Raw genomic sequence first — 12,855 nt, 5'->3', positions numbered from 1 at the left:
AATAATGCATCTGTAACCCGTAATTAAATGTGTTGATATGAAGGTATTAAATGCGGCATTTAGTTGAGCGAGGTTTAGTCTCGTTAATAGGCGCGATTGATTCCGCGTGTTCGATCTTTTGCCTAATTCTCGATGCTTATTTATGTGCTTGCTTTTAGAAATGCTTTTATTATTTTATGCTTTGCTGTAGAGTGCTTGTTTAATTTGCAGTTTCTCAACGTTTTATCGAATCGTCTGCTTTGGAACGAACACTACTAGATCCTTATGGTAACTAGCAATTCCTTTTTTTATTTTGATTATTCTTTTGTTTGCTTTTTTTTTTTTTTGCTTGAAGAGGATTTGCCTTAGAGCAGGAGTATAAATGGAGGGAACAAGTCAAATCATTGGCTTAGCAAAAGCTGAGGCTTCGACTCCAAGTCACGTGACTCAACAACGACGAATGGTTGACAGGAAACTAGCGAAAGATTTGCTTTAAAATCTATCACGTGACTTGGGTCTTGGGTTCACGTAGGAAAGTCTTCACACCCTCCATTTTATCTTTTCTCAATGGGATTTGCACTCATATCAGATGACCCAACAAAGCAATTTTAATCCTCCGGATCCGCGCCCATTTATGATTTGTGTGCCATTTTCGTAGTATGTTGATAAAGTCAGTTCTACCATTTTTTTTTAAAGACGTTTCTCAATACTTTTTTAATTTCATGTAATCTTAAATCATCATACAATGTTATGTAATAGTATCATTAATCAGAACTTTTTAACTGATTCCATTTTTATTTAAAGGGCTTTGTCGAAAATTTTGACCAACTCCTTTTAAAAAATGGTAACCAATACTTCACTGGACAAAAAATTCTTTTATTGTTCATTGATTGATTTACGGGTCGACAATAGTCCTCAAATCACGTGTGACAGTTAGTTACCTGGAAGAAAGATTTTGTTTCCTATATATTTTTCGTTATACTCATCGAAAATGCTATTAATTGAGTAGCAGGGTTTTTTTTTCTTTTAATAAATTACTGAAATTTTGAATTTAGATTTGGATGTAGTACTTCTAAAAAAAAACTTATGGCTGTTAGCAATTTGCCATCTAAAAATTAATATTTTGGTTGTGGATATTTGAAACATACATGTTGGCTGAAACTTGTCGACTCTCTTAGGAGCACTGTGAGTGGCTTTGTGCCCCTTCCACCGAAATATGGTTGTTAGTTCGTGCTAGTATAAAAAAAATTATTCTGTTAAGTGAACATGGAAATTCAAGTATTTAGAAAGGAACTCGGAAACCTGTTTGCCCCCCTCTAGTTTGTAGGCACTTTCAATTCAATTGCGACTTTATTTTTAATAACCACCTGATCCGAGAACCAACATTTTATGCATGTGCGTATTTATGTAAAACGTGAAAATTAAACTGAATTAAATAAACACGGCTTTAAGTCATTTAATTAAAATATTTTTTTTAAAAATTATGTTTGAAACATTTTTGGTTTTAGTGTTATTTTTAGTTCTTTCACCCTTTTTAGAACCATGTGATGTGTCCGCCAGGTTCAAAATTTATTTTGGGAATTCTCGAATGCAAATAACTTTAAAATTTTATTTTTTCCGACGTTACTGATCTTAACTATTAGCAAAAAAAAAAAAAAAATGTTGTTTAAGTATCCTGCAACTTTTTATTTTTTGAAATGTCCTAAATTTCCATACTTTACCGCATAGTTCATGGTCCCCAAAGGGTTAAAGTTAAAGTGACTCTTCTCTTGATTCAAATAAAAAAAAAAACAGTTCCCCAGTCTGACATGCAAAAGCACAGCTATCAATGAAGCCGATATATTTGTGAAAAAAAGTATCAGATGCGAAATAAATAGGTCAATAAAAAATGACACCTGACTGGGACGCCCGTTTCTCTGTCAGGTGTAGAAAGAAAAAAAAAAAAAAGCCTAAACCAGAACGGGGAAAAAAGAACATGACATTGCCATCGAAGAGGAAGGGGGAGGAGAGGAGGAGCAAAAACTACGCGTGATCAAACGTAAGAAGGAAAAAGGAGAGACAAAAAAAGGACGGATGACCATGAAAAAAGTGGAAAGAAAAAAAGAGGAGGAAAAAAATCGAGCGGAGCGTGTGTGCCGGCTAAAGAGAATGCAGATGAAGAGTGGAACGATGCCCGTTAAGTCGTCGCGCGAATGAATGTGTGTGTTGTATGTGCGCGCGGGGGGCGGGGAGAGAGCGGCGCGAGTCACGTGATTAACCCTTTGATGCTGCGCGGAAATTGGTGTGCTCCAGCAAAGTAATTAACGGTCGAAAGCGCGAGTGTGTGTGTGTGTGAGTGCGTGCGTGCTCCTTACCTCTCTCTCTCTCGGCCGAAACAGAAGGGAGAGCGCGGAGAAAGAGAAGAAAAGCAGAGAGGACCGCACACACACACCCCGATGCGCCATGACACTTCTTCCGTAGCCCCGATTCCGGCCGACGACCACAAGATGCAACCGCGATCGGCGCTCGGCTGCTCCATCTCCGTCATATCGCTCCAGAAACTCAAAACTTTCCTCGAACAGCCCAAGTACCGACCCCCGCTGCAGCAACCGCCGCCGCACCAGCAGCAGCAACAGCAGCAGCCGCAGCCGCAGCCGCTCGGCACCAACAACAGCTTCCACTATCCGCCGCCTTTGCCGCCGTTGCCTCCCCCGCCGCCGCCGCCCCAGCAGCACCATCAGCAACATCAACAACAGCAATATCAACAACACCATCACCATGGTGAGTCTCTTCCTTCTTTTTTTTCTTGTGCGCCCCTCCCCCCGGGAAGACGGCGATCTCTTTTTTTTTTCATTCCTCCACTCTCTCACTCTCTCCTCTCGCCGCCCCCCTTCGATCGACTGCCGAGCGAACGGTCGGGAAAAAAAAGGAATCGTTGGCATTCCGGTGTTTTTTTTCCTCCTCCCTCTCGTATGTTTCTTTGATTTAGGAGCAGTTTTTTCTTCTCCTTTTACTGCCTTTTTGTATCGTAAGTTTCTGTTTATTAAATAGGATTTATTGAAGGATTTACTAAGCTTCCAAAACGTGGAGAATTCCCCCGTCTTTACTTGTACTTCGCTTATGTTTTCATCAATATAATACATAATGTATAGTGTTTTTTAAAAAAAGAACAAAAACCGTATTTATTTTGAAAATTGTCCTTATGTTCCATGATCAGTGTAATTTGAATCATCTTCCTAAAGTAAGTTTCTCTCTTTTTCAATGTACGATCATGTTAAGATTACTACCATACAGTTTTTCATTTGTGGTATTTTCCAGGTTGCAATAACTTAATTTTCGTTCTTATTACCAAGAATGATCTTGTATTCTATTTCAAGTATTTGATTCTTTGAACAATTTTGTGAAACAGACTGAAGATGTTAAGAAATTTACGTAATGGTCTGTCATTTTTTGGTAATGACGTTCTAAAAAGAACGTGCGCAAATAGATATAAATCATTAGGAAGTAACCACGAAGAAAAATTTGCGTCATTAAATTATAGAATTTAAACAATTATTTCATATTTATTTCGAGCTAAAAGTATAAATTTTAAAATATTAATGACGGTTATCTCCACCATGTTGTTCGGAGAAAAAAAATAATAACAATAATAAAAAAAAGTTTTTAATTTTCGTTATCTTTCTCCATTTTCTCCATTCCCTTGCCCCGAAGAAACTAAATTTCCTGAAATTCTGCATCGCCCCCTCGTGCGAAATCGAAAACTGCGGCCCAAAATAGCGATGCACGCACGCCTCGTGGTTTGGGTATCAAAGGATTGAGAATTTCGTGTTTAAAGGGTTCGAAAAGCGTAATGGCGGCTTCTTCTTCCTTTCCTTCTCCCTCTTTTTAAAACTCCACTCCGCTCACTCCGTTAATGAATTTTAATTCCACCGGCGTCTTCTTCCTCTTGCGATCCGCCATTTTTTCCACTCCTCTTTTTTTCCCGAAATTACAACATTTTTTCTCGTCTCTCTGCCATGGTAGTTTTTTTCTCCCAGTCCTCTCCCACCCCATGTGAATGTTTTTGTTTCTCTCTGCTTTTTCTGTGCTCAAAGGGTTGAAAGGGGGGCGGGCAGTTTTTCCGCACACACCCGGTATCGATTATTGATTAGGCGGAGCGGCTGCCATTAAAAATGCTGACATTCTACCGCGCGAAGGAAGTTCGCAATTTCGGGAAAGAAGGGTTAAAGGGTTGTAGTTGTGTTTTAAATCTGGAGGACGCTCCAAAAAGGGCCATTTTGTTTTTGCTCGATTTTAGAATTTTAAGACGGTGTCTGTCATCCTCAGTAGTCTGACGTGAAATCAGTTACGTGAAGTAACAAATATTTAAATTAGGCTTATCTTTCTATGTTGATGTTTACTATAAGATTTTTTAAATATGTTTCTCGTCGCAAAAATAAAAAAAAACATATTTTTAAAATGAATTTTAAGTAATTGTGTGTACACTTTTACGTGATTACCCAGACATCTGAGTTGCGAATGATTTTTTGTTTTGATTACATGACATGAAAAAAAAAAAAAAAAAAAAAAAAAAAAAAACAGATCTATGTAAATGTAAAAAAGAGAAATTACGAAAAAGTAGAATGATCATGTAGGACTAAAATTTTCAATAGTGTTTTAATACTTGAGTATCGCCTTTTTTTTCTAATAATGAATTTTTTTAAAAAAATTATACTTCATAATATTCAATGAAGAATGACGATAAAAAGAAATTGTTAATAACGCCAACATAAAGCACCCATTTTTTTAAAACTAGAAATATTAAGTAGCGTGTATAATATGAATTAGTAATTAGATGTGTACTTAAATAATGTAAAATATAATTTTTCTTAAACAAAAGTAAATAATTACTAAATAAACATAAAGAACGTATTCAGTATAGTGAATTTTTGAACTTAGGATGCAATTCTAATGTTTAGAATATGTTTAAAATGTTTCATCCTGCAAGCACAATACAAATACTATAATTTCACAACATGTTTTCAAAGCGAATGTTTTGTCAGAATTATCATGAAAAGACTGTTTTGTGTGAGGAGTTACACAAACGTATACGATTTGAAACTGTGTGGTAATTAATAATGAAATGTTACATAAAGTTGATATGCACTATATGTGTGCTTCATAAAATATGTAATAATAAGGTCACATTTACAAGTTTCTTGTTTCAACTTGTAAACATGACCTTCCTAATTTTGATAATTAACTTTAACTAAGCTTTAATGCTTAGTCAAATACAATAAGAATGTGCTTTGTAAAATATTGTGCTTATAAATTATTTATATTAACAACTATCGTAAAACTGATTTAGTTATGCATAGTTATATACCTTCCTACTTTCTGGCCAAAAAAAAAAAAAAAAAGGTCATGAAACACAAATTCATAATCTCTACTAATGTAACTATATCAATGTCACAAGTTTGATTCACATCATTTAGAATAAACAAAATATGGAATCCCAAAAGTTTGAAATATTTGTAAAACGTAATAACTTCTTAACAATTTCCTTTCAAAATATGGGTTTCGCTTGATGAAATTAAAAATCTGACTAATGATAACTGAGTAATACATAATCATTTCACAAAAACAAACTTTGAAGTCGAAAAATTTTGAATGATTTAACCAATCTCTTATTGCTATGTGTGGTAAAAAATACGCAGAATGTGCTTACTAAAATATATAATAGTAAGGTCATGTTTACAAATTATACACGGAATCCAAAAATAAAATACATATGAAACAATGAAAGTTTGAATTATTCAATCAATCTCATGTTGATATGCTTAAAAAAACATATAACAGTAAGGTCATGCTTACAAATTATACACGATGTCCAAAAATAAAATCCATTTGAAACAACGAAACTTTGAATTATTCAATCAATTTCATGTTTATATGCTAAGTAAAATATATAATAGTGATGTCATGTTTAGAAATTATACACGATATCCAAAAATCAAATACATTTGAAACTACAAATCTTTAAATCAATCTCATGTAACTGTGCTTAGTAAAATAGTATACCCCGAATGTGCTTATCAAAATCAGGAAGTATACATGACATTTAAAAATGTAACCAAAACATGAACGAGAAAAATTGAAATTTTATGCTTGTTTCACATGCTCAAAAGTTATTTTAGACGAATAAAAATTTAAAATGTTGATGATCGAGAAAATTTTAACTGTTTGTACATCTGTGTACATCAGTATGCTAAGAATTTCAATGTTGTTAAATTAGATTAATATAGTTTGATTGATATAGTTTCATCAGTACATATATGTGACAGTTGAATGAAAAATTATATAAGAGGAAAATTCATGTATATATATATATATATATATATATAAATAAACATATGTTACCGTTAAAGTATATAATGCTGTTATTTATAGAATACCTAGTTATTCTATGAAATGACTAGGTATTCTATACATTAACTAATGAGAGACAGTTAAAGTGTAAAATAAACAATTTATCTAAAATGAAATAACTATATATATATATATATATATATATATATATGTATTATATAAATAAACTAATATAGACCATTAAAATGAAAAAGAAGCAATTTACCTAATTTATGCAGCGTATAAATGGTATTTATGGAAACGTACCATAAAATAATTTGTTACAACAATCATTACTAAAATTAAACTTGGAATTACAAAGAACATTATTTCTAAAACAGAAACATTTTTTGTTGACACCCTGGGTTGACACGTATGGCCTGGAATAGTTCATAAATGCAGTAGGGATGAAAGGTAAATGTATTTGTCGTGCAAGATATATGATGTAGATTATTTTACGGCTGCAGATCGTTATTCAATGAAATAACTAGTTAAATCATGAAATACAAAAGTGTTTTACACTTTATCGGGCACGATCAGTTATTCCATGAAGTAACTAGGCATTCTATAAGATAACGGATTTCATACTTTAACGGTAACATATATATATATAACATTAATTGAAATGAAAGAACGTTGGAATAAATGATTTCATATACAACTCTTAAAACTAGATATTTTGGTACAAAACGATGCAATAAATGCTCTTACATCAGAATCTATTTATGTTTTATCCATCAAAATATAATTTTTCAAACAGAGTAATAATGTTGATAGTAAAACTAATATTTGTCTCTTAAACTTATTGTAGTTAGTTATGGATCTTCATATGTGCTTGAAATTATAAAGTGATAACATCATATTTAATTCATTTTATCTTCGCTTGGAAGGCAAACAAATTAAAAGTTAACGTGGATTTAGTGTTTTGTTTCTTACTGTATAAATATCAAAGCAAGAATAAAATTAGCAAGTTTTACTCGTACAAAATTCAAAATGAGTTTATATTACTCATGAAGTACAAAATAAAATAACTAAAAAAATACTGTAAAATAAAAAGATTTACAGCACGTGCAAGTATTCAAATTAAAAGTTTATTTTATTAAAAAACAATAATGTAATCATGCGTTACAAGAAAAAGCCTCACTTGTATTTCTCACCTTTTTCGCTAATTAAATAAAGTATATTTATATTGCTACTAACTATGAACACCGGTTGCTTAGGGATTTAAATTTCAAGCTCAAAAACTGAATACTCTAATAAAATACTCCTACAGAATGCATAACCATTGCTGCGTACTAATTAAGTATACAGAATCATGTTTGTATCAATCCATCTATGTGCATTGCAGTTATATTAAAATAATAATAATAATAATAAAGATTTTGAATCCTTGAAACAGTTCAACTGCTTCTTTTTTACTAACAAACTTTTCTACTGAATCTCTGGCCTGTATTATCTCTGGCTTGAATCTCTGACCCAGACACGAAAATGATTTTAACTGTATCATATTTGAAATCATATTTTCGTGTCTGGTTAAGTCTGTTGATAAGTTCTGACTATTTTGAATGCTTGAAAATAGCAGTTCAGGAGCTTTCCTTCACTAATGAATATTGAAAAATGGTTTAATGTGCAGAATTATATTGGCATGACCTCAGACACACGCAAATATGGGGTCTGGGCACTGGGCGAAATGTCCATTTTGATCAGCTTGGGGTCAATTTTATCAAGTTTTACGCATAATCTTATAAAAAATTAATAAATACCTGTGTGCACAGAAGTCAAAGAAAATAACCAACGTTTTGTAGCACAATTTTACAGATTTCTGCCCTTCTTTCAATGCAAAATAGTGAGCTTTTGAATGTGAAGACATACTGTGCATCCAAAAGCTCACTATTTTGCCTTGAAAAGGGGATTCCTTGAAACCTCAAAACACGAGTCTGCAAAAATCTGTAAAAATGTACTACAAAACATTGGTTCACTCGTGGGCTCCTACTCAAATTAAAACCTGGTTACCACTTTTTATTTACAAGTGATCAATAATAAATATCCATGACGTTTTTGAAATGAACTCAATCAGGTGGGTGTGATGAAAACTATTGGCAAATGAGGCCTGCTGACTTCGTATGTGTATTTATATCAAATAGTAAAAAGGAAACTTAGTAATTAATATTGCTCTAACCACCCATTCTTGTAAAAGAAATTAAATACATGTACATTTAAATTTCCTTTTGCGTAACCTTATGTCCAATTTCATGGTCCATCCAGCCCAATGAATGTCTTTTTAGTGCTTACCAAAAATTCTCTAAATTCTTCCCGTACAAATGAAACTTTACATTAAAACCAAAAGAATGATGTTAAATAACCAAATGTGAGCTTTTATGCTAGGTAACCAAAATTGCTACTTCAAAACGATATGATAATCCTGATTATATTTTTATCTATTTTTGTCGCATTTAATTTATATGCACTGAATCAAAACTTGAAACACTACATAGCCTCACATACAATAATTTTTTTCCATATCAGTGACAAAATTAACCGTTGACGAAAACTCTCGGTAAAACTAAGATAAACTTGCGCAACACTTTTAAGTTAACAATTAGTTGTAATTTTCTAAATTTTTAAGTTACAAGGAATTCTTATTTTCAATGCTTTAGGAAATTTTAAGCTATTTATGCTTAACTGAAGTCACAAAAGATGCCTCCACTATTAAAAAACATATTTTTGATAATTATTTAAAAATCGTTTTTAAATTTATTCTACTGACAACCAGGGTGTCAACTATTTAAATAAGTGATTTCAATAACGTTTTCATTCATTTTTTTTTTCAAATTGGTGAAAACTATGTTAACTTAAATCCTTTTAAAATTCCCACTTTTCTCTGTAAAGGCCTTTGTTTTAGTCAATACAATTATCTTCCTGGTTTTTGGTTTTATCCCTAGGGACAAAATCAAAAATTAAGGAAAGAAGTACCAACTTGAAAAATGATCATCTGTTCGAAGTCTCTCTCTTTGATTCTAGTTACTACATAATTAAAATTTGGAACTTTCAGTGAAAGTTCCAAATTTTAATTATGTAGTAACTAGAGTCTAGAAGACACTTTTAAGTTAGTAACAGTGATGTTCCCATCAATTTTTCTGAGGGTATACTCTCAGTAATCCATTGAACACAATTTGTGTAAGTGATGATCATATGCGTAGTATGTCATAATATGAAAATTTTTGAAGCTTGAGGGTATACGTTATATGTCTAAAAAATCTTTTAAGCGTATACGGCGTGTATGGACACCCTATGGGAACACCACTGGTTAGTAACCACCAGAGCTTAACTAAAGCCCTATGGTCTTCAGATTGTATTTTCGTATGTAAATAGCCTGAATTCCCGTCAAATATACAGGGTGCTCCGTTTTAACCTGCAAGACCTTTATTTTCACAACCGTTAGTTCTAGATGTATACTTCCAATTGCAAAAATGTTCAAAATCAGATGCAGAGTTAAGATTTTGAAAGTTTCAATCAAAAATAAAACTGTGCCAAAAAATACAAAATTTAACATTTTATGCGGTATTATTTCGAAAGAGTGGTTAAAACAGCAATATAAAATATGAACAAGATGGAACGTAAAATTGAATAAAATCCCAAAACACCCTGGGGCCTCATCAGGGGTTACTTTCCGAGGGTAGGGAAAAACCTTGAGATGTTTCGTGAGTGCTGCAGGCGAAATGCCTAAAAAACAGCTCTAGTACCCCGACATCTCACATTAGGATTTATTCAATTTTACGTTTCATCTTGTTCAAATTTTATATTGCTATTAAATTTATCGTCTACCAATATCAAAGTGCTGCCTGTGGTGCCTATTGAACTGAGTTGTGAGCTTCATTCAATTTAGTTTAATTTAATTTAAATAGTTTGAATAGTCCAAGTTTAAAATTCAGATATGTTTTTAAAAAAAAACTCGAATTTGATTTTTAAACTCATACTACTCGATTTATTTATGTTTCCCTATTTCTCTGTATGTAATAGTGTACTACTCATCTGTCGTTAATTTGATTTTAATCTTTTGCACTTGCATTAATATCAGTTTTAATGCAAGTATTAGGAGTTTTTCGTGAAGTAATACTTGAAATGTAATGTTTTGTGATTTTTGAAATATTTAATTTCAAGTGTAATTCTTTTTAACAAAGTAAATTAACTAGCAACTGAATATTTTAACGCTTTCTAAGATCTTAAAAACTATAGAAAAAAAAATCTGATTTCAATTTGAAAAATCAAATTTTTTAATACATTTTTTGGAAGAATCATGAATTTTTTACATCTTGCTAACAACCCAGAACTTATTTTGAGGATACGGCCACACTTCACTGTTTTCTCATTCATCTTACGAAAGCGTAGAGCTATTCACAGTAATTTTTACATATGTACTAGAAATTTTCATTAGCAGTTTCTGTGTGACTGTAAGTAAGTTTCTACTTTTAGCTCAAGGTTTGAAGTTGAACGTATAACTCAATTTTGACACTGCGAGTATCAAGTCTCTTCCTTCTTTCCAAATTCCTTTCCTGCCGAATACTGATCCAGTTTTGCAATCCAACCTGACTGTGGCATGGGAATTCTGAGAATTCAAATTTTGTCAAGTGTTTAGCTTCTAAAATTTACAAAATATCTTTTTTTTTTTTGGTCCCGTTTTTCATCATAAAGTGAACACGTTGACCAGCCATCAATTGTTCAAAGCTTCAAGATATTATTTGGTAAATTCTCTTATATGAACAAAAGTTTTTCCGGACAGTTGATCTCGTGCCTTCAGTTGCTTCTGTCGGTCAGCTTTCTACAGAAGAATACTTTAAGACCCAGTCACCTAGAGAATGGATACTGTTTTAGCCAATAACAAGTCAATACAGTTAATATATGATAATTCTCTGTAATTAAGTTTGATATTTTTCAATAGATGTGGAAACTAGGGATGCACCGATTAATTGGCCATAAACGGCCAAATTTTGCCGATTAATCGGCGGAATAAAAATTTTTTTCAAAATAAGTTTTTTTCAAACATACCTTCAAGAAGAAACAATGATGAATACATTTATGAACCAAAAAAAAAAAAGTAATTTGCTGCAAATATTATTAAAGAACTGCAGTATGAAAGTGTACAGAGTAAAAACAAATAGTTTAGAAAGTGGCGTGAAACTGAATGAAATATTAAGGAATAATTCTCACAGCTCATATTCACGTGACACTACTAAGAATAATTAAATTCCAGGACTTATAAACTGGAATGCGAAAATTATTTATCTCTCTCCTAGCCCCACCCTCTCCCCTACCATTTTCATATCACCAGCCTTGCAGCTACTTTTTATTTTTATATTATTAATGTTATTTCGATTTATATTTTGAAAGACAGAAGTGAAATAGAAAACGAGCTGATGTGTGCATCATATGACTTTCTTTTACTCCAATTTAATGTCATTTCCCCATTATTGGCAATTTTAATGTGATTCAATTGTTTACTCTCTAAATATCACCAACAGTGGCCAAATTGAAACCAAATTAAAAAAAAATCACCGAATTTGTCGTCAAGTTGGCGACAAAACTTGGCTACCAAAAGACTGGCGATATATCGCCAGATGTCCGACAAATTATAACACCACTTGAGTTTACATCGAAATTAACAATGATTTCCCCCCAAAAAGGTGCAAAAGACCCCCTTAGGAACATCCGAATGCAACCAAAAGGGAAGGTGCACAACTAGGCCTCACTAGGAGTCTATGTACCAAATTTCAACTTTCTAGGACATACCGTTTTTGAGTTATGCGAGATACATACGCACATACGTACATACGGACGTCACGAGAAAATTCGTTGTAATTAACTCAGGGGTTGTCAAAATGGATATTTCGGGTGTCTGTAGGCTCCTAGGCATATATCCACGTGTGGTCGGATCGAAAAAAAAAAAAAAAAACTCAACATTCATTCGGGGGTGAGAAAAATGGAAATTAAGGCCGATTTTTGGGTGAAAATTTTTTTGCGAATACAATACTTCCTTTTTTGTAAAAGGAAGTAAAAAACAAATGTGTTTATGATCCCACTAGAACCTCCCCTTAGCTCTTTCCAACGAAAAAGAAAAACTTATAATACTTTTGTTTTATTTCTTGAATGAAAATCAGGACAATTTCCTAAAGTTTACGATTATACAGTCACCCCAGCTTTTGGTGACACAACTTGATTCTTTTTAGTTATTTTGTTCCTCTTAACTATACATATATGATTCATACATTTTACAACTTACTATTTTCATTATTAATTTTTGATTTAACAAAAAGAAATTATTTTTTTTAAATTGCTTCTTTGAAACCTAACGTAATTAAGAAATTTTGATGGAGTAAAGTTAACTTAGGAATTTAGAGTTAGTTTTCTGCTACTCAGATGGATTTTTAAATCACTCTAAGTTTGAGTGGAAAAGTTGTTCTCTTTTCTTTCCTTTCCAAATGTCTCCAACGTTTGTAGTTCATCACTTTTATT

At 32.5% G+C, this 12,855-nt stretch overlaps 1 protein-coding gene across 1 annotated transcript in view; it reads left to right on the top strand.

Annotated features, from left to right (window-relative positions):
• Positions 1 to 1,036: 1,036 nt before the first annotated feature.
• Positions 1,037 to 12,855, top strand: part of LOC129222121 (zinc finger protein rotund-like) — a 109,938-nt gene continuing 98,119 nt past the window's right edge. The window contains exon 1 of the mRNA XM_054856570.1: positions 1,037 to 2,739. Coding sequence (XP_054712545.1) covers positions 2,415 to 2,739 — 325 coding nt within the window. The 5' untranslated portion in view covers positions 1,037 to 2,414. The remainder of the gene's footprint in view (positions 2,740 to 12,855) is intronic.

Source organism: Uloborus diversus, chromosome 5 (genome assembly GCF_026930045.1).
Source record: "Uloborus diversus isolate 005 chromosome 5, Udiv.v.3.1, whole genome shotgun sequence".
Lineage (NCBI taxonomy): Eukaryota > Metazoa > Arthropoda > Arachnida > Araneae > Uloboridae > Uloborus > Uloborus diversus.
Note: the sequence above shows the minus strand (reverse complement) of the source record. Positions and strands in the feature narration are given on the sequence as shown.